The sequence below is a fragment of the Hydra vulgaris genome, chromosome 04, assembly GCF_038396675.1.
Source record: "Hydra vulgaris chromosome 04, alternate assembly HydraT2T_AEP".
In the NCBI taxonomy this organism is placed as follows: domain Eukaryota; kingdom Metazoa; phylum Cnidaria; class Hydrozoa; order Anthoathecata; family Hydridae; genus Hydra; species Hydra vulgaris.
The window spans coordinates 10055051-10078643 of record NC_088923.1 but is presented as its reverse complement, the minus strand read 5'-3'; the positions used below and the strand labels follow the sequence as shown (position 1 = coordinate 10078643).

General features: G+C 27.7%; 1 protein-coding gene across 2 annotated transcripts in view; it reads left to right on the top strand.

Moving 5' to 3' along the window:
• The first annotated feature begins 1403 nt into the window (after nt 1-1403).
• LOC100198643 (serine/threonine-protein kinase 3/4) overlaps nt 1404-23593 on the top strand; it is a 56261-nt gene continuing 34071 nt past the window's right edge. Inside the window, exons 1-2 of one of the 2 annotated variants that reach the window (XM_065795401.1) lie at nt 1404-1536; nt 16359-16436. Coding sequence is in view for 1 of the 2 variants with exons in the window: in XM_065795400.1 (XP_065651472.1) it covers nt 1611-1621; nt 16359-16436 (89 nt within the window). In the remaining variant the exon portion in view is untranslated. Of the gene's footprint in view, nt 1622-16358; nt 16437-23593 lie in introns of both variants that reach the window. The other variant, XM_065795400.1, reaches the window with a different exon arrangement.

Here is a 23593-nt window from a genome sequence, read left to right as displayed (position 1 = left end):
AATTACAAAAAAAAAAAAACACAAAAATCAGTTTATGCTTAAAAAAAAACATTTAAAATAGATAAAACATCTGAATTCGTTAGTCATAGATATCAAATAGATTTAGTTTTAAATTGTTAAATATAGTAACAATGTTTAAAAATCGTTTCTATAAAAAAGATCCGCTATTTTGAATAGAGTAAAAAAGAAAAATAAGAAAAGAAAATTAGGAAAAGTTTCCACAGAAGAGATTCTCAAGGAACTTCGTTTACGGAATTTAGGTACTATACTATTTCGTTTTTTAAACGATTCTTTTATAAGCTAAATAACAATTTTAAACTAAATAAAAAATGATTATTTCAAAAAAATATTGAATCAAAAAATAAATAAATAACTTCAAACTTATTTTTACTTTGTTTTTTCACATTTATAACTTCGATTTTTTTTTTAAATGTAAAGATAAAATTTTGATAATCCTTTGTGATAAAATGTAATTTATTAAAAAGCCTTAAATATATAGCTTTACAATTTTCTTATATAATCTGGTTTTCTATTCAAATAGCTTTCATAGAAAGCTATTTGAATAGAAAACCAGTGTAATAAACAGGTTGTTAAAAGATTGTTAAAAACATTGTGTAAATAAACAGGTTGTTAAAAGAGTTGAGTGAATAAATGGATACTGGAACTCCAAATTTGTTGCTTGTGATAATTGAAACTATGTCAGACAAAAAATGAGAGAACTTACTTGGGCTACGTTGGACATGTAAAGTTTCAACCCTCTCAATTTATTTAGAGAGTCTAGATTGAAAACAAAATTGAAAGACTTATTCTAGGCTTTATTGTTTTTAATTATATTTTTAAAAGATTGTGTTTGGGATATCTGCTTAGCAATATATGAATTTTATTACCCCAAAAGAATTTTTTGGAGAATCCCCGTAAACATTAACCCTGATTTTTACCAACTGCGTAAAACAATCACGAAAAACACTCGTAAATATATTTAGTTATAAAACTACGAATTGTTTAAGTTTTCTATTAATATTTGAATTTATCCAACAACAAGTATATAGGTGCTTTAAAGAATTTATATTTAAAATAAATAAATAATAAGTGTTTTGTATTTCAGAATAAAATAAAACTTTCAAAACAAAGAGCCGCATGATAATCTCCAACATAGAACTTTACATAGGTTAATCAAGGCGCAATAAAGTGCAAAATTTATGAAGAGTATTTGTGAAATCTTTTTAATTTTTTTCTTTATTTGATGAAGTCTTCTGTTTTATCTTAATAAAACGCTAATAAACGAAAGTTCTTGTCTAAAAATTGTAAAACGTTTTACTTAATCAAACTAATTTTATCTAACAGCTTAAATTTACAGTCTTTTTAATGCTTATTATCATACAAACCAGTTATTTGAATTTTAGAATCAATGAAATCAGTCACAATCAGTGTCACAACTCTCGGCAAATTAGCATCTTTAAAGTGGCGTATGTCTCGTACCGTAAAGGAGCATCAACTTTTTACGTCATGAATATAAAAACATTCCAAATTACACGGGTTAGTTCTTGTTATTATGAAATTTAATATTTACGAGATTTTAATGTTGTTCTTTGGAAAAGGTTCTTCTAAAAATGTCTCGCAGGTTTGTCATTTTTTTGTAATTTGTTAATTGTGAATAATCATATGTAAGAATTATAATGCTGTAGCGAGATTTCATTTTAGTCTAGTAAAGAGGTGGCTAGGTATAGGTTGTTAGGCATGCAAGGCTAGTAATAAATTATTTTAGGAAAGCTCAATATTTGTTCCAATGCATTCTTAAACATTAGATTTTTTGTTTATAATAGATTGTTTTTATATTAAAATAATATTATGATTACATAAAATTACTATAAAATATGTAATTACTATAAAGTTGGTGTTTAATAGGTGTAATAGTTATACTAGTAAATGAACCGTAGTATTGGTTCTCAGCATAATGATTTTACAGCACTATCAGTACTGTGTAACATCTCTCTCTTTAGAAACAAATAAGGGGTATCTTTAAATCTTTTAAGTTCACTGAAAAAGCAAAGAGAAGTATCCTTGAAATTAAGTCTATCAATGGTGTATCAAATATCAATTGACCACATAAATACCATGTGTAAACCAATAATATTTTAGTCAAATGTATTTGGTTCACACAAAGTATTGATATTAAATTAATGAATTATAATAAAAACAACATGTTTAAACTATTTTTCTAAAAGTATCAAAAAAGGTATACAAAAATTAAAACATAATGTAGCGATACCAGTAAAATTTTGAAAAAAGTCCAATAACAAAGCATTGCAGTAAAATTTATTACTACCATAACAATGTCAAGTTAAAAAACTTGAGTATGCTCTAAAATATGTGTTACAAAAACATCTCGTAGCTAATATATTCAATAACAAAGTAATTGTATTCTGTGAATCAAATAATTAAAATTAATAAATTGGTTTTTGAGTAAACATTTAAGTTTTAATAACCTAGTTTTATTCTTTATAGTGCAATTTTTCATCAAGTTGAAAAATATAGCTGATTAACCTTTAAGTAAATATCTTTATAAAAACCTTTAACACTTTTAATTGTAAATCTAAGTTATTGTTTAATACTATTTTTGTAATACATTGAATTAGAATGTTGTTAATTATGCTATTGTGTCTTGTAATTTATTGTGTAATGAAATTTTTATTACACAATAAATAAAAAAAGCAAAAAATTATAAATAAAATGATGATAAAAAAAAAAGTTTTTATTATGGTATCAAAGATGGAAATGTACTAAAACTTGAAATTAGAACACATCTTGAAAAATGATATAAAACTGATTAACAAATTAAATAAACTATATCAACCATTACAACAATAGCATACCCTTACAGTGATGTCAAATTGTTTGTTTGTCTGAATATAAATCCCATAACCGCTTGCGTTTTTAAGAAAATCTATTGTTTCTGCGCAATGTTTATCTGAGTTTCAATCTCAAAATGCCTTTCATTACTGTAAAAAAAAAAAAAAAAATTATAACACAAACTTTATGCTATTACATTCAATTAAACTAATGTAACCTGTAACTGCTCTATCAATAAAATTCAATATTTAAATCTTATAAAGTATTAAAATTTAATTTTTAAGTAGTTTTGTAAAGTAATAATAAAGTAAATTTAATTTAAAAATCAAAATTACTAAAAAAAAAAAATTTGAACTAGCAACTTCAAACCCCAATCAACTTTAGTCAAGTTTATAAGTATGTTATATGCTTTTATACAAATGCCACTCTTTTGGTGAGGCTTAATAAACTTTAAGCAACAATCACTTATGAAGTCTTTTAGAAAAAATCACAGGGATTACCAAGGTGGAGGTATGATAAATATATGTGCTTTTGTTAAAAGCACATTTATTGGTAACAAAATTATTATTTCATGTCTTAAACTTCAAGCTATTGATGATATTTGTTGTTCAATATCAGTTTTCAATTTTATTGTGTTTTTGAAAAAAAATCTCATTTGAAAAAATAAAAAAGTTTGAAATTTTGAAAAAAATATACTCAGCAGAATATTTAAGACAAAAATAAACCTCACTAAAAACTTGACTTTGATCTCTTTGAAAGCTATAGATGATGTGATCATCTATATGAATACTAAGCTAAAAATATTAAAAAAAAATATAAGAATTTTTTACAAAACAGAAAAAATGTAAGAACTAAAATAAAACTTAAAAAACTCAAACTTGAAGTGAATATATTTTGAATTGAATTATTTTGTATAAATCAACAAATTTTACTTAAGTTATCAAAGAGTATTACATATTTTTTAATTTTATGAATACCTTTAAATATAATCTTTTATAAAACATATAATGTAAAATCGCCAAAGTTTGGTTGCAATGTAACTTGGTCATTTAAGAATAAATAACATAGAAGTAAGTGTATTTCAATTTTTACAAACTTTTTTTTTTCAATAATTTTTGTCACTCTGTGCATAAGAAAAATAAAAAAATGATGTTTATTGCTGAAATAATTTGTTTGCAAAACAAGAGTTTTGAAATTATGCAAATTAATCTAAAATAAGCTTATAATAAAAATAAGCAATATGTTAAATAAAATGATCAAATTTAGTATTAGTATTATTAAGAGTCACCAACTTAACTATATTTAAAAAAAATTGTTTTCAAGTATCAAGTTTTTCTTCAAAATCAGTGAAATTTTGAAATACTATAACTACGATCACTTATAAATTATAATAACACTAAATGATAAAAAATGATGTCATCCGCTGTTGATTTTTAAAAGTGTATATAAAGCAAAAGACGTCTTCATAGTTCCGATAATTTCATGCGTGCATATTTAATAGTACGTTTATAGTGGTTTTTTATGCGCATAATTGCATGATAACAAGCGAATACCCATATAAATTAAGATAACAACCTTAAAAGAATCAATGTTTACTTTTTTTTTGTTTTTTTATAAAAAAGACATTGATTTAGCTTTATATAATTTCATTTTATTTTTTCATTTTAAGTATAAAATCTATACTGTTTACATGTTTTTGTTATATATTATTTGTAATTAAGGGGGGAAAAAAATGTACTTTGAGTGTAAAAGCTCTAAGTAGTATTTAATATTGAAAAATAAAAACAAGCTTTCAGGAAAGAAGAGTACAAAATGGTAATATATAAGTATATTACCATTGGCGTCACTGTAGGATTATTTTTTTTTAAAATCAAAGTTTTTTTTTTGAATCAATATTTGTTTTTGTTTTATTCGTTTTTTAAAATAAGCGTTTATTATTAATCGTATGACTTTGGTTTAAATTTTATAATAAGCTAAACAAAGTAATATTTTTTATTGAGCGCGAGAACCAAATAAAATTATTATTTTTATGATATACTCTTAAATATAAAAAAGATGTTGATCACCTTGTTATATATTCTAAATCTTTTTTGTTTTATGTAAACAATATGAACTTTTTTTTTGCTTATCTAAACTGTTTATTGCTACAACAATTTTATCTCCTATCAAAATGACAAATTTTTAAATTTTTAATTGATAAATAATTTTTGGCAAACGACATCATTTATTTGAGATATTTGCTGAGTTCTTTAATTTTTAGTTGAAAAATATTTATAGAATTTATACTTAACAAATTTACAGGCAGCTTTTTTGTTAATTCAAGCAATAATTAATGTTTTATGGCAATAATTCTAGACGAATGGCGGTTAAAATTTTTAATGTGTTGCAGCGGGCATTAAAAAACATTTTATTTAATATTTCTAAATTTATGTCATATTTAGCAAGTATTTTACATTAAAACCTGTCTCTTAACATTACAATTCAAAGAACTACCGAAATTGACAATAAAAAATTTTTTCGTTTGAATAAAATAAGCAATACATGTTTTACAGGACAAATTTCATTAAATATATTCTCGCATAATTAAATAAAAATTTTGAAAATATTTGTAAACAAATTATCTTGGCCATAAATATTACTTTTTAAAAAACAGAAAAAACAATTTTTATGATCTTTCTCCTGGCAAACAATGCATTTAGTAAAATCAAAAATTAGTTCTTCTTTTTCGTTCTTCATTTGTTAATAATATTTAATATCTAAAACAGCAATAAAAAGTTTTGGTTTCTCACAGCATAGAAGTGTTTATAAAAATTGAAAACAAAATTAAAATATTCGAGTTGTTGCATTCTTATGGGTAGAATTATGAAAAAATAAAATAACAATATTAAAACATTAGAAATGAACCAATTGTAAAGTTATGAAATATTCTATTTCATCAAAATAAAAAAATGTTGCAAAAATTCAGAGGTTAAAAAAAAAACATTCTTGTCAAAAATATAAATTTTATAATAATTATTTATTAAATTATTTTAAAAAATTGTAAAAAATGTAAATTTAGTATTCAAAACAATATTTTGATAATAATTTAAAATCACAAAACCCTAGTAAAAATTTAAAAGTAAAAATTTTTATCATTTTTTTTTTATATTATATTTTGAACACTTGACTGATAATCTTTTAATTGAAATTTAAAAAATCATGTCTAAACATGTGACATAAAAAATAAAAATTGAGTGACACCTGCCATTTTTTAACGCACGCACAAAATTAACGGAACTGTGAAGAGGTCTATTACAAGAAATATATATTTAATTGCGCCACACTTATTTAAGTAAATTTGATTTCTTAGTAAATGAAATCGAAAATATATTAAATAAAATAAAAATAAAACAAAGTAGATAAGCAGTATTTTTTGTTTAATTACAATTTTTATTTTGTTAAAAATTTTCAGTTAAACTAATATGCTTAATGTAGCACAATTGTTAAATTTATGGAAAGGAAAAACCCTATATATGTATATATATATATATATATATATATATATATATATATATATATATATATATATATATATATATATATATATATATATATATATATATATATATAATAAGGTCAGGAACTTTTTGCATCAGGTCTGCAGAAAATTTAAATCAATTAATGTAGGAGTGTTAAGCATGAAATTGACAAAAAAGTGCTGAGTTTGCTGTCTTTTGTCAAATGTTAAATTAAAACCATAAAACACAAAAAACCATCATCACTAAGTTCTCTAAATCTATCATTCGCTAATACTCATGGTCTTCAAAGTAACTTTTCTTCAATTGAGTCTTATCTTTTGCAAAGTTCACCAGACCTGCTTTGTCTTTGTGATGCTAATTTGATTTCATCTGTTTTATCTTGTGATCTTAGTGTTGATGGTTATCTTCCTTTAATTTGTAAGGATTCCATTAGTCACATGCATGGCCTGGGCATTTATATTCTAGATGTACTAAATCTATTATAATACTAGATGTACTAAATCTAACACAACATGTCAAAGAACCAACTCATAAAATGAAACACATACTAGATGTAGTAATAAACAAGCCAGATGAAATATCAGTAGTTATGCTCGCTGTAACAGACTTCGGTTTGAGTGATCATTTTCTCATCAATTTTAAAGTAGAACAAAAAATAGATAAAAAAATTATACCAAATTATTACATACAGGAATTTAAAAACAGTGGACATACAGTCCTTTAACAATGAAATATCAAGGAATAAACCAGAAATATCATCAGCTGAAAATATGAAAAACAAAATAACCATATATAACGAAATAATTAAAGAGATTGTGCAGAAACATGTCCCTTTAAAAATAAAAAGAATAAAATTATTCAAAACAACTCTTTGGTTTGATGGAGAATATATGCAACTTAAGCAAAAACGAAGAAAAGCAGAAAAAATGTTTAGGAGAGCAAAAAATGAAAGTGACAAAAAAGAATATATACGCCTCAGGTAAAAAACAGCAATAGTTGCTTATATAAAAAAAAGAACATATTTCTCTAACCTAACAAATAAAAAACTGTTCTCATTGGTAAACTAGCTACTGGATAAAACTCAAGAATATGTACTACCAACAGCCGATTCAGTCGAAGAACTAGCTATCAACTTAAATAATTATTTTACTGAAAAAATCAGAAAACTCAGGTCTGGTCTTCAAATATCCCAAACAAAGAAAAACACATCAGATTATAATGGTCAGTTTTTAAGAAATTTTGATCCAACGACATACGAAAAAATTTACAAAATCACCATGTCATTTGGAGTAAAATGTTCTCCTGATGATCTGACATTAACATCAGTTAAGTTCTTTTTAAAATCTGTCACAACACAGCAGGTACCAGTAAAGGAAATTCAAGTTAAGCCTGCAAATACCTAAAAATAGAAATGAAAAAAAAATTACAATTTTAAATTACTTTATTACTTATTTAGTATTATTTGCATTTTATTGTAAGTAGAATTAAGATAATATTACAGAAAATATAAAGAACAAAAAATAGCTATAACAGCCTAGTTTTATTAACACAAAACACAGTAACAATAGTGCATAGCATAAGATATTTGTAAGCACACATAACTATGTGTCTCCAGAATAATTAAAAAAGAAAATATTATAAAAAGGATAGACAATACAATGTAATAACACCACAACTTAATAAGATATTTTATTAACTAAAATACTTGAACTAAAAAGATTTTATTTGTTAGAATATTTAAACAATCGAGGGACAATTGAGGAGTGGACTTGCAAAACCTGATAATTCACTTTTTTGTCATTTCGAGATAATTGGCAAAAACTGTTTTCAGAAAATCGGTTTGTTATGCAGTTGTAATTGAAACACTATTGTATGCATATTAATTTGTGATAGAAATATTGGATTCTGCATGTCCTGAATTATTTTCCTGATGCAAAATTACAAGAGCTATCCAGTGGTGTGCGCAAGTCAGATTTTTTGAAAAAGTGAATTATCAGATTTTGCAAGTCCATTCCTCAATTATAGTTATTAATTTGAACAATTATATCAAAAAATAGCAAGCAACTTGTAAGATATTTCTTATAAATGGTCATTATCATTTGTGATATTAAGAAATATGTAATAAGTTTTATTAATTCTCCCTCTCACCTAAGAGAAAGAGAGAGAGAGAGAAAGAACGTGTTTTCAAAGCAGAATGTTAAAAAGATTAAAAGAACACGCAATAGATAATAGTAACTGGTTTTATTATGTTACCAGTAAACAAAATTATTTTTATCTTGATTTAAAGATAAATTCCCAGCATTTCTTAATTAAGTTCCGGCTTCTCTCTGACTGTTGACTAATAGAGTAAACTTAACATAATTAATCAAATGATGACAAAGGCAACTAAAAAAAAAAAAAAAGAGCAATTATATTTAAAATTATGAAAAAATTTAAAATCATTTATGTTATTAACTGTTTGTTTGTAAATTTTTGTTATAAATTGTTATTAATCTAAATATTACTATAAATATATATATAATATAAAATATATATATACTATAAATCACTCAATATAATATTATAAATATATAAATAATATTACTATAAATAGAAAAATTCATACTTTGCTTTGTTCTCAAGTGTCTAAAGTAAAATCGAATCAACAGACATTAACACTGCTTGACACTGAATTTTTGCAAGTAAGTTATCTGCTCGCTGAGCAGCGTTTCTTACATTTCAACAACAATTTATTTTATCCTACCTAGATCTATCTCTTTTATTTGATAACAACTATTTTTATGTCGCCTATTACCATTTACACTAATAACTCCGAGCCTAATACTATCCATTTCAATTTCACTATTATCATTAAACATATTACCAATAATACTGCTATTGTTACAACTGAATAGTAAATAAACATAAATGAATCATACAAATTGCAATATATTCTTGCTTACCAAGCTGTTGCTACAGATCTAAAATAGAAAAAACATTTTTAATTTAATTTATTTTTTAAAAAAAATTGAAAAAGAAAATCTAAATAATAAAAGCTAACTAAAATATTTAAATATTTCTATCTAAAAACACTATTACTTAATATGCTATACTATACTTAATATTTCATTGCTATCTAAAAAAATGAAGACACTATTATAATGCTTTGAAAATGTTTTACCCAAGCGAAAAACTACTAAAAGAAAATTATTCAGTTACCGGATAATAAAGTCCACGAAGCTAAATGAAAAAGAAATTTATTGCTTGTTTTTTTATTAAATAAAAAACAGAAAAGTAACAAACTCTAAAATGACAAAAATTAATGAAGTACTTTATATAAAAATAGAACAAACATAGTGATAGTGGATTTAATCCAAAAATGGAAAGTACCTTTAGAAAAAAGCGTACTGCTCTTAAATCTACAAAAATCTTCAACTTACTTTTTTCTATCTATATTTATCTATAATAAAAATTGAATTAATGAGTTACCATTACTTTTAGTTGATCCAGAAGCAATTCATATTTAGACTATAAAACTTTTAAGTCAATGTCATGATGCAACTGGCTTTCCAGTAACAAAATCCAGCTTCCCAGTAACAAAAACTGGCTTTCTGGCAACAAAAACTGGCTTTCCAGTAACAAGAACAATGAGTAAAAATTATACGATACGTCAGCATCAGGTGCCTTTGTCATTATTTGTAAAAAAGTATTGTCAAAAAATCAAATAGCAGTATAAATTGAGTACATTTGTAAATACAACATTGTTTGTGTAAGATTTGTTAAATGACATGCCTTGTAATGCATGTTTATCAACTTTAAAAAACGAATTATTAAACAACCTGGTCATCGAGCATGCTACATACAATTGCCCGTGTGAAAAGCAAGGCTTTTTGGATTAACATAATGTAAAAATATATTACAATTACATATAATAACTTTATATAACACATATAAACACAAATTAACACATATGACAATTATAATTAAAATAAAATTTTAAAACTACATATTAAAAACATTGCAAAATATAACATTATGTGTAACATTTTTCACCTACCATACCTTGAATAGGATGTTTATCAACTTTAAAAAGCAAACTATTAAACACCCTTGTTCTTAAACATGCTACATATAATTGACCATGAGAGAAACATGGTTTTTTTAAATAAACACCAACACTATCAAACGTTTGACCTTGACTTTTATTAAATGTCATAGAATATGCCAATTGGACCTGAAACTGGCAACGTTTGAGAACAAAAGGTAAATTAGAATCCGACAGAGCCAACTGAATTCTAGGAACTAATACCTGTTTACCTTCAGAAACACCTGTCAAAACCTCTGCATCAATATAATTGTTTTAGAGAGCACAAACTTTCATTCGGGTGCCATTGCATAGCCCAGCTTTAAGATCTAAATTTCTATGTAGCATAATTACAATAGCTTTAAGATCTAAATTTCTATGTAGCATAATTACACAATCAATTTTCAATTTTTAACAATGAGTAGGCATACCTGAAGGAGATAAGCTGTTCAAAAACTCAACAGGGAAATTATTTATTTCATTAAGATTGTCAGTCTCTATTTGATTAGCACTTAAATAAGTTTTGACCTCTTCATGTAGACGTTCAAGCATTTCTTCATTGGTTGACAATGAATCAACTGTTAGCAAAATGGCATGGTTAGTATAATCATTTTGTTGAGCATCTTCAAATATTTTTTCAACAAATGATTCGTTTTCTCTAATAATGCACTGTTGTGGTATTTCAATACATCCTTTAAAAGGATCTTCCTCCTTGACATGTATTGTTCCACTACCAAGTTTTAACAGCCATTTGGAAAATTCTTCTTCTCCCTCACGTACTCTCATATTTTCAGTTAATGTAAACTTCTGCACCCATTGCCGCTGTAAAGAATATTTTATACATGATTCTACAACTTCAGCTGGTTGTCCTCTTTTCACAACAAGCAATATTTGCCTAAAGTCACCACCAAAAAGAATGACTTTTCCACCAAACAGAAAGTTGTTGTTGAAAACATCTTTTAACAACCAATCGATTGCATTTAAAGCGTGTTTGGGAATCATAGATGTCTCGTCAAGCATAAACAAACTAACTTGCTTTAAAAATTGTCCCTGAATAGAGTTAGGAGTGACATTACATGTACTGTTATTCAGTATTGGGACAGGAAGTTTAAATAAGCCGTGCAGCGTAGATCCATTTGTAAGAAGAGTTGCTGCTATGCCGGTCCATGCAGCTGTAGCAGATTTGTTTCAGCAATCAAAGCAGATGCTTGTTTCAGCAATCAAATAATTATATGTAAAAGTTTTGCCACTACCACCTGGTCCATCCATAAAAAACAATCTGGAATGTTGATTTTCTACACTTGGTTGCTCGTTCAATGCAGCAAGGACAGCATTACTTACATTTAATTGATTGACATTGAGAAGCGGTCTCATTCTATTGATCTTGACATTGAGAAGCGGTCTCATTATCATTTAAATTTTCTAGATTAAAATTTATGAATTCATCAACAACAGGCAAATTATAATCAGATAGCGTTTTACCACTTTGATGAACATATGACTTATGGGATACTCAAATATTCGCCACAGTGCCTCAGGTGCATCAACATAACGACTATCTAAAAAAGTGTTTACTTCATTGTGATTAACCTGTTCATTTATCAAAACATTCGCACAATCATACCCTTTGTATATGTATTTGTACAAATATTTAACAGCCTTTACAGACACACAAGCTTCAACATTAAAGTGGGCTTGATATTTCTTAGATAACCAAGGATTGTAAGGTACCACCCAACGGTTATATACATTGTCCACGTCTATATCCACATTCACAATGGTTATCCACGTCTATATCGTGGATAACCATTGTGAATAGCTACTGTGTTGGCATTAAATTCTTTAGGATAATTTTTGCTGCACACCCCATCTTTCATGCAGGGAGAATTAGGATTCAGTATCCCACATGGGCCGTGAATCATGCAAGTTTTAATAATATCATAAAGTTCACAATTAACAATCGGATCTGGAATTTCTGCACATAATAAATTATTGATATCCTGTGCTGTCTCAAGTTTATCATCATTGGCTAAATGAAGTAAAATGTGGGCATATGGCAAACCACACTTTTGAAACTCAATAACCTGAACATGCATTACAACTTACACCATGTTTGAATATATCATTGAGGAGGTTATTTAACTTGAGTTTAAATACTCGAGTGACCAAATCAGGTCTATCATTCGCAGTCTGACCTGGATATAAATTTTCTATTATTTCACGCCATTTTGGGTTGCAAGTAAAAGTGATAAAAAGATCTGGTTTACCATACTTTTTAATAATTGCCATAGCATCTTAAAAGTTTTCTTTTAAAGCTCTAGGATTCCTACATAAGATGATGGCAAAACAACTACTCGCCCTGGTCTAACATTACGTTCGTTTGCAATGTTGTTAACATGTTCATGTAAGTCATCATACTGTTTGCTTCTCAGTTTATTTTGATTATTTCTGATAAAAGCAAGACGCTGGCCTTCAACTTTTACATATGCATCTACAGCATATTGAAACTACCTATTAATCATTTTTAACAACAGATACTAACATAAAGATAAGCCAAAGGTAACAACATTACGCAAAAAATTATCAAAGATAATGTTATGTATTTTCAGAATAGTTATAATGAAGGCTAGACAACACTTAGACCTAAAGCAGTAAGCTTTAGGTCTAAGTGTTGTCTAGCCTTCATTATAACTATTCTGCTTGAACACCGCTTGACTGGTAAGGTTGACGAATCTTGCTCTAGATCTATATCTCAAATATATTGTGTTTTATAGTTATACTAATTGTAAAACACAATATTTTTTTAAAATTTTATATAACATACAAAAACACCTCATTTAACAATCATGTACACATTAGATAAAATACATTTCATACTATTATAAAAACATATTTATATAAACACATTTATAAAACAGCTATGTAACATATCACCACATACATGTATTTATCAAAAACTTTTTAACTTTAAGCATAATATAAACATATTATGCAAACCTTTAACAACTATAAAATAACATTTATTATACCAATGATATATTTGAACTCTTTGATAAACATACACCTTCAGTACTAATGTTACTTGATCTAAGTGCTGCCTTTGACACTATTGATCAGCAAAAACTACTTGGACTATTAACGAGTGAAATAGGTATAATTGACTCAGTTCACATGTGGTTTGAATCATTTTTAGTTAACCGTACTCAAAAAGTTAAAATTGGTAACTCATATTCCACAAACCAAAATGTAAAATATGGAGCACCACAAGGTACAGTCCTGGGTCCATAACTTTTTAATATCTATATGAGACCACTATACAAATATCTGAACATAATCAATGTTAAAACTTTTGGGTACTCAGATGATCATCAAAATCTAAAAGCATTCTTTTCTTGATCTTAATATAATGCACTAGTCCTAAATATACCAAAATACATATCTAAATACATTAGTGAATCATTCTTATGTATTAACCAATCGAAAACAAAAATATTAATTATGGCACAACCTAGCATTCAAAAAGATATTATTAAAGGTACTTTTATTAACAAGGAATGCATTAGAATTGTTGACTCAGCAAAAAGTTTAGGGGCGATACTTGATTAAAAAAACTGCAATCTGTTCAAAGTTGTGCAGCAAGACTGGTATTTAAAACTAGAATAGAAAATCATGTAAATGACCAGGAATTTAACAAATTGCATTGGCTGAAAATTAGAGAAAGAATATATTCCAAGGTCCTTTTAATAATGCACAAATTTATAAAACTGGAAGCGCCAACATCATTATGCAATTTGATTCACTACTCAATGTCAGAAAGAACACTAAAATTAAAGGAAATAAAATGCAGCAATCATTTTGGTAATTGAGAATTATCCCACTATGGTCCTAAACTTTGGAATATACTTCCAAATAATATCCACGACGAAAAAAACACAACTATTTATAAGAAAAAACTATAATCTGATTTAATGATGAATGGTGAACTATTCCACTAGAAAACTCTTGAATGTTAAATTAAAATCTTGTGAACGTTAATATTAAAAATTTTTACTAATATAATAATTTGTTGCACAGCTGAGCAAGTGTTTTACGATCTTACAGAAATTCTCACATCTAAGGTGGCATTGTTCGCTGAAGATTTATTCTACCATTTATTCTTGTCTTGATAAGAAGCCAACACTCTCTGCTTCGAGGGGGCATTTGAGCTTGAAAAGGATCTTATTTCTGCTACAGTATGGGGCTCTCAGTGGCTGGTGAACTTTAACTCAGTTAAAACTCAAATCTTTTTCAGCTAATTGTTATTGCATTAATCTAGATCTACCTAAATTTATGAACAGTAATGTACTCGATGAGTTATTTACCTTTCATCTTCTAGGATTAACTCTTACTTCCAATCTTTTTTGGAAACTATATATCAAAATCATTGCAAAATTAGCATCTGCTAAGGTTGCATCTTTTTATCATGCTCGCCATTTTCTTACTTCAGATTCTATTTTTTATCTCTATAAATTTCAAATCCATCCTTGTATGGAATATTTTTGCAATATGGGGCGGATCTTCGAATGATGCCCTTTCTTTTTTAGATAAGGTGCAAACACGCATTGTCAACATAGTTGGACCTGCATTTTTAGCCAACCTTTAACCATTGTCACATTGTTGTAATGTTACTTCTCTTTCTCTTTTTTATAAATAGTATAATGGGCACTCTTTTAAAGAGCTAGCTTCTCTTGTGCCATCTACTAAAATTCATTCTTGTCTTTCCTCAAACATCAGTTCTTTGGAATATGCTCCCTTTTGCTTGTTTTCTTCATTCATATAATTTGCAATCTTTTTAGTCATTTGTTTATAGAGCAAGAAAGGATTACCTTTCTTGCTCTATAAACTTCATCTTTTTTCTTCCAGTAGCTTACAGCTTTAATAGTGGTTAGTTGCAGCCTTGTTGGAAGTAAAGACCTCAAAGCTTACTTATTATTATTACTTACAAAGTTTTAATTTGAAAAATGAACTCAGCTTAGCATTTTATTTTTTAAAAAATTATAGTTTTGCTTATTTTGTTTAAATTTTTATTTATTTAGAATTTAAAAAAATTAAAATTAAAATAAAAAATCTGGTTTTATTTTAATTGTTTTGTTTACAATTTAAATTAAAAAAATCTTATTTAGAATTCAAATAAATTTTTTGCCTTTTTGATTTTATTTATTTTTTTTTTTTTTTTTTGTTTTGAATTAAAACTTATTTACGTTTTTGCTTTAATTATTTTATTTAGAATTCAATTAAAATGTTTATTTTGCTTTTTTTTTTGTTTTTTTTTGTTCAGAATTAAAATAAAGTCTTTGTTTTCCCATTTTTATTTTTTTTATAGTATTCAGAATTTTAATAAAACATTTTATGTTTTTATCTTACCTATTTTGTTCTGGATATATAATGTTTGTTTTGATGTTATTTTTTTAAATTATATTCTGACTTTGAATGAAGCATTTTTTTGTCTTTATTTTTATTATTTTATTTAGAATTTAAATAAAGTGTTTGTTTCTTTTTTTTTAATTTGTTTAAAAAAGCAAATAAAATATTGTTTTAAAATAGCCAGTATAATAAATTCAGGGTATATTATGAACACTGAAGAATGCAGACGTTGGCCAATAAATATTGAGACATTTATTAAAAATAAAAACAGATTTGTTGAAATTAAAACTCATAAAAATAAATATTTCATAAAAAATCATCTTAATTATATAGATGTATTTCATAAAACACATTATTGTTTAAGAAAAGTAATATTTAACACCACAATCTTTTTAAGTTACATCACAAATTTGTTTAATCTGGTCTCATCAATTAAATCAAGGTTTATAACCAAATCTTTACTGATGTTTTTGAAATATTTACCTGCATTCGTTTGGTTTTAATTTATTAAATAAAACTTTTAGTTTGAAGAAGTTGAGCGAAGAAAGCTTGAATCGGCCAGCAGAAGAAGTATTTGATCTTTTGGCAAAACTTGGTGAAGGGTAAAAGTTACAATTTTTTTTTATCTGACCGATTGAGAAATTAAGTAATTTATTTTTAATATATATATACAGTTATGGACAAAATAATAGTAGTGTGAATAAAGTTGAAGAATTAATATTATTATCTTTAAACAGTTACTGAAAATGAAATTGTAATACTGGATTATTAATTAAATAGGTGTGAGATGATAAATTAATTAGTAGAAAAATTTTAATTTCTGCTTTTATTTGTAATAATTATATAAGTATAAAAAACAGGTTGAACATAATAATAGTAGTATTAATTTATTTAATGTTATATTGCAAATAATTTATTTTATTAACAAAAAAATGATATAAATTTAATTAAACAATATTAAAAAATGAATATTTAATCGCATGCCCCCGGTTTTTTATCACAGCTTTGCATCTATTCGACATTGAGTTAATCAAATTTTGACAACGTTCTAAAGGAATGTTGCTCCAAGCATTCTGGACAACTTGCCATAACTCCTGCTGATATTTTGGTTTTTGACTATAAACTGCTTCTTTTACATCCGTCCAAAGGTTTTCGATTGGATTGAGACCCGGTGACTGTGCAGGCCAATCCATAACTTCAACCCTATTCTCGATGAACCAACTTTTTACCCTGCGACTGGTATGCTTTGGATTGTTGTCCTGCATATAAACCCATCTTAGGGGCATATCTTCTTCTGCATAGGGCAACATGGTATTTTGTAATATTTGAAGGTATATACCTTCGTCCATAATACCATCAATCTTATAGATTGGCCCTACGCCATAATAAGAAAAACAGCCCCAAATATTTATTTTTGCTCCACCATGTTTTACATATATATATATATATATATATATATATATATATATATATATATATATATATATATATATATATATATATATATATATATATATATATATATATATATATATATATATATATATATATATATATATATATATATATATATATATACAGTGCTAGGTAAGATATTTTATAAAAGTATTTACAATACAAATACTTCAAAAGTATTTAAAATAAAAATACTTTTAAAAAAGTATTTAAAATACTAAATATAAAATACTTTACCAAAATTTACAACTACTGAGAATTCCAACGTGTTGGCACGGGACAGAGTATTGCTTTGTCTATAATATTTGACATAGCATCTGATGCTTTACTGTTTTTTCGAGATGCATTCCATATTGAAATCCTGCTAGACCTACAATGTAGGTCTGATTAAACTTACTGTCTGTATCATATGTCTTCTTAGTATCATTAGTTGCCAATAGATTCAGTGAATGGCTGATACATGTTTCATGAGATGGCAAAGAAATACTCTCTGCTATGGACTCATCATCATCATTATGTTCTGGTGAAACTGAAAGAATGTCTCCAATATTAATTACATCAATTTCATCCTCATTAACTTCATCCTCTTCCATGTCTTTTTGCTCTTCAAAAGTATTAGGTGTGATAGTCACACTTACATTAGTTGCTACTGCACTTGTAGTTGACTTTTCAAAAAATTCTCTAAATGCTTTTCCAAAATTAGACGCATTGTCGGTGACAGTTGCTGAGATTTTTTCTATGTTAAGATCATATTGATAATGAATTTGAGAAATCATTGCAGCAATTGTGTCATATGTGTGACTACCATAAAATCGACGGCAAGCAAGGGATACTGATGCTTGTGAAAACAAACTAGATTCGTTTAGAGGCATTTCAATAAAGTGTGCAGTCATGACAAGATAACTTTTTCTATTCACTGACCGTATATCAGCAGTTGTGCAAATAAATGATGCTTTTTTCAGTTTGCTTCTTATTTTTTCATGCATCTTAGAAAGCTTTGAATATAAATGTTTGTTAAGAGTCTTGCGACACATGATGCTTATGTTAGGATTGAATCCATGAAGCAGTCAATGAAAAGCCGGTTTTTCAACGGTAGCCAAAGGATGCAGGATCTTCAAATGCTTAACAAAGTTTGATGTTGATGCCAGCGTGCCCGATAATGGCTTTGAATTATGTACACATAATAAGCATATTGCTGATATTTTATTACTTTTTTTTGATCTGACGATTTTGAAAAAGGTACCATCTACAATGGCTGGTAAAATTTCATTATTTTCTTGATTTTCATTTACTGATTCAAAAGTCTTTTTATTTTCGCTGTTAGCCGCAGCCATCTTTAATTTAAAATAATTCCCGCTATATAATTTAATACTTATCCTAATGAAACCAAGGTAAATAAATAAAACAAGAAATAATTCAGAATAAATAGTGGCTAAGTGACACTTCAGAATAAATGTGCATTGTAAAGGTTTTAAGCAGTATTTGAATTATAAGTATTTTCAATAAGTATTTTTAATGAGTTTAAAATACAAAATACTAATAAAAAGTATTTTAAGTACAAATACTAAATATTTCCAACAAAAGTATTTAAAATACAAGTACAAAACAGTGAAAGTATTTAAAATAGTATTTTAAATACTTGGTATTTAAAATAATCCCAGCACTGTATATACATATGTAAATTATGTTAGTGAATTTTACAAATAAAGTGCTCAATGTTCTTAAAGAACAGAGCAATAATAAATTAGTAAAAAACACTTATCTAACTTTTTTTTTCTTCTATATACATATATATATATATGTGTGTGTGTGTGTATATATATATATATATATATATATATATATATATATATATATATATATATATATATATATATATATATATATATATATATATATATATATATATATATATATATATATATATATATATATATATTCATTTATAATAGTTTATCTATTTATATTTAAAATTTATAAATAAAAGAAAGGTTTTGTTTTTAATATAATTGTTTTCTCCTTAATTCTCCTTATTTTTTCCTTCAAAAAGTTGTTGTTCGCGACCAAATCTCCTTAAATATTAGGAAAATATCTCCTTAAATCTCCTTAAACTCCTTCATTTTAGTCCCAGTTTTAATAGTGGGAACCCTATTAAATCTATTTTAAAAATGTATCAAATAATTAAAAACTTTAAAACAAGTTATGTGACTTAACACATAGAAAAAGTATTTTTTCATTAATGATTGTCCATAAAGTACGCAAATAAAAGATTGTACATAAAGTACGCTCAAATGGGGGAGAGGGGTCATTTATGAAAAGAAGGGGACACTAAATTTAAAAAAATATCATAAAATTTTGAGTAGTAGGGTGGAGAGATCAAAAAAAAAAGCTTACGTATTTTATGGACAACCCTATAACCAACCATTGACATTGTTTAGAAGTATTGTTTTAAAGTAACTTATCATACTCTACAATGAGAACCACATGACACGTTACACAAAATAAATGGATAAAAATTAAATTCTGAAAGAAAAAAAATTTATTTTTTTTCAATTGTCAGGTCAGGTTATCCTGCTACTGGTAACATGTTACAATCTGCTTCATGTCCTGCTGCCTTGTAGGATATGCCTTTTTAGGCAAAGGCGAGGGGATGCAAACTACAAATTAAAACACCCCTTGCATTGGGGCTCTTGGTTGATTAAAGGCTAGAGATGGTGTCTCAATAAAAATACTCATCTTGGGCAGATGTTAAATGCATCCGGCTACTGTCTTGTAGAAAGCCTCCTAGGCAAATACTTAAGGGGTAAACAGATTCTATCTGTTGACCAGCCTTGCACCCCTTCTTCATCTATTAGGCTGGCGCAGATGTATTTTTAATACATTGTTTCCAATTTAGGATGTTGAATGCTGGATCTTCTTGACTCAATGAATGGGTTTTGCTTGTGACTCTGTTTTTATGACTAAAAACTCATTTTTATTATCTCCTATAAAGGGTACAGCTCTAAAACTCAATTTTATGGTTCTGAGGCCGGCTGGTAGTCAGGTTTCCTGAAGTCTGTGGTAGCTCTCAGAGAGGCTGATTCCATCTACAGCTGAAAAATATCAAAGTATTAACAGTGCCATGTTGCGCATGGATGGTGTCCCTGTTTGTACTTTTGGTGTGCATTGTCAAGGCCACATTTGAAGCCCCTTGTTACAGCTTAGGGTTTATTAATAGTAATAAGGCAATTGCTTGGGCTATTAAACAGCGTTATGAGTACTATCTATGCTTTGAGTCAAGTTCGTTAACAAATTTAAAAATGAATAAAGTAAAAAAAACTATAAAACACAAAAAACCATCATCATAACCAAGTTCTCTAAACCTATCATTCACTAATATTCGTGGTCTTTGAAGTAACTTTTCTTCTGTTGAGTCTTATCTCTTGCAAAGTTCACCAGACCTACTTGCTCTTTGTGAGACTAATTTGAGCTCAGCTGTCTCATTTTGTGATCTTAGTGTTGATGTTTATCTTCCTTTAATTCATAAAGACTCCAATAGCCGCATGCTTTGGTTTTAGCATTTACATTCGTAAGAATTCACCGATTTGTCGTGAAACTAGGTTTGAATCCACAGACTATTCTTTCATGTGCTTACATTTAGCACCACTTCACTCTATCGTCTTTCTCTTTGTTCTATATCGCTCTCCTTCATCTCAAGACTGCACTCTTTTTGATGTTATTTCTGAGCATATTGACCAAGCCCTCTCTCTTTATCCATCAGCTAATATTGTTGTTGTCAGTGACTTTAATGCTCATCACACTGAATGACTTGGCTCTAGTGTCAGTGACTCTGCAGGCATTAAAGCCCACAACCTTTGCCTTTCTCAATCCCTAACTGAAATAGTCAACTTTCCAACTTGCTTTCTAGACAACCTGAATCATTTATCTTCTCTACTCGACTTATGTCTTGTTTCTGATCCTAGACAGTGCTCAGTTTCTCCACATTCACCTTTAGGTGCTTCTGATCACAGTTTGATCTCTCTAAAACTAATATCTCATTCTTCTTCATCACCTGAATCCCTCTATTATCGTACCTCTTACAACTGCTTTAAAGCTGACTGGGATTCTTTCGATGATTTCCTTCGTGATGGCCCTTGGGTAGAAATCTTTCGTCTTCCTGTTGACAAATGTGCTTCTTACATAACTTTGTGGATTCAAGCTGGCATGACATCTTTTGATCCCTCTTGACGACTCCAGTTCAAGCCCCACTCTTCTCCATGGTTTTCCTCACATTGTGCTGGTGAAATTGCCAATCAAAACCATTACTTCCGTATCTATCAGCAAAACATTTCTCCAGAAAACAGATGTCTGTTTATTACTGCTAGAAACCATTATAAAAAGTTTTTGTCTAACGCCAAAGCCCGCTATTCTCGGGTCATAAAATCTTGTATCTCATCTCAAAAGTTGGGCTCTCATGAATTTTTAATAGTATTGATAGTAAGGGCAAATCTGTAATTCCACCTCTCTTGTATGGTTCAGACTTTGTCACCTCACGTAAAAACAAAGCTGAATTGTTTGCTAAAAACTTTTCATCAATATCATCTCTTGATTCAACTAGTTGCGTTCTACCTGATATTGCCAACAAACAGGTTGATCCATTGTTTGACATTCGTATCACTCCAGCATCTGTATCTTAAGTGATTTCCTGCTTAGACTCTTCTACAGCAAGTGGCCCGGACAACACACCTGTTATTGTCTTGCAGAAGTGTCCTTCTGAGCTGTCAACTATACTTTCAAAACTATTCAACAAGTGCTTATCAGAGTCTTGTTTTCCAGCCTACTGGAAAGCGGCATCTGTTATCCCTATCTTCAAAAATTGTGGAGAGCGATCTGATTTGTCTAACTACCGTCGCACTAGTCTTCTTCCTTCTATTATAAGCAAGGTTTTTGAATCTTTAATTAACAAACACTTAATTTCTCATTTTGAATCTAATAACTTACTTTCTGATCATCAGTAAGGATTTTGATCTTTTTGTTCTACAGCTAACAGTAATAACCAATAGGTTTTATCGTGCATTAGATAAAGGTGGAGAGGTTAAGGTCATCGCTCTTGACATTTCAAAAGCTTTTGATAAAGTTTGGCATGCTGGTCTTCTCCATACGCTTTTTTTTTATGGTGTATCTGGCAACCTCTTTAAGATTATTGAATCCTTTCTTTCCAATCGTAGTATAAAAGTTGTCCTTGATGGACAGCACTCTTCTTCTTATCCTGTAACTCCAGGGGCTCATCAAGGTTTTATCCTTGGTTCTATACTCTTTTTAATTTACATTAACGATCTTCCAGATATTCTCACATCTAAGGTGGCATTGTTTGCTGATGATACTATCATTTATTCTTGTCATGATAAGAAGCCAACACTCTCTGATTGCTTGGAGGGGGCATTTGAGCTTGAAAAGGATCTCACTTCTGCTACAGCATGGAGCTCACAGTGGCTGGTGAACTTCAATTTAGATAAAACTCAATCAGCCAATCATCATCGCAATAAATTAGATCTTCCTATATTTATGAACGGCGATGTACTTGATGTGTCATCTACTCTTCATCTTCTAGGATTAACTCTTCTGATCTTTCTTGGAAACCATATATCAAATCTGTTGCAAAATTAGCATCTGCTAAGGTTGCATTTCTTTATCGAGCTTGTCACTTTCTTACTTTGGATTCTATTCTCTATCTATTTGTTCATTCTTATGTTACTCATCATTCAATTAAATCTCATCCTTTTTCTGTGACTGTTCCTAAGTGCTCCAAAAGCTCTTATTCGTTTAGTTTTTTTCCTCAAATATCAGTTCTTTGGAATTGGCTTCCTTCATCTTGCTCTCCTGATTCATATAGTTTGCAATCTTGTAAGTCGTCTGTCAATCGTTATCTTGCTCTATAATCTTCATCTTTTCTCTTCCAGTAACTTCCAACTTTAATTAGTGGTTGCTTGCAGCCTTGTTGGAAGCGATGTTTAAAAGAAGAAAAAAAAAATTTTATAAACCATATGAAAAAATGCATTATTTAGAAATTATAAATATTTTAATGAGCATAATTGTTTAAATTCTTTAAAAAAATCTCATTATATAGATTAATAACTTTTAATATATATATATATATATATATATATATATATATATATATATATATATATATATATATATATATATATATATATATATATATATATATATATATACAGCCCTCAAAATAAGCGCCAGACATCGTAAATATCAAAGTATTAACAGTTTTTTTTTTTTTTAAACAAAACAAAATTGAACTTGAACA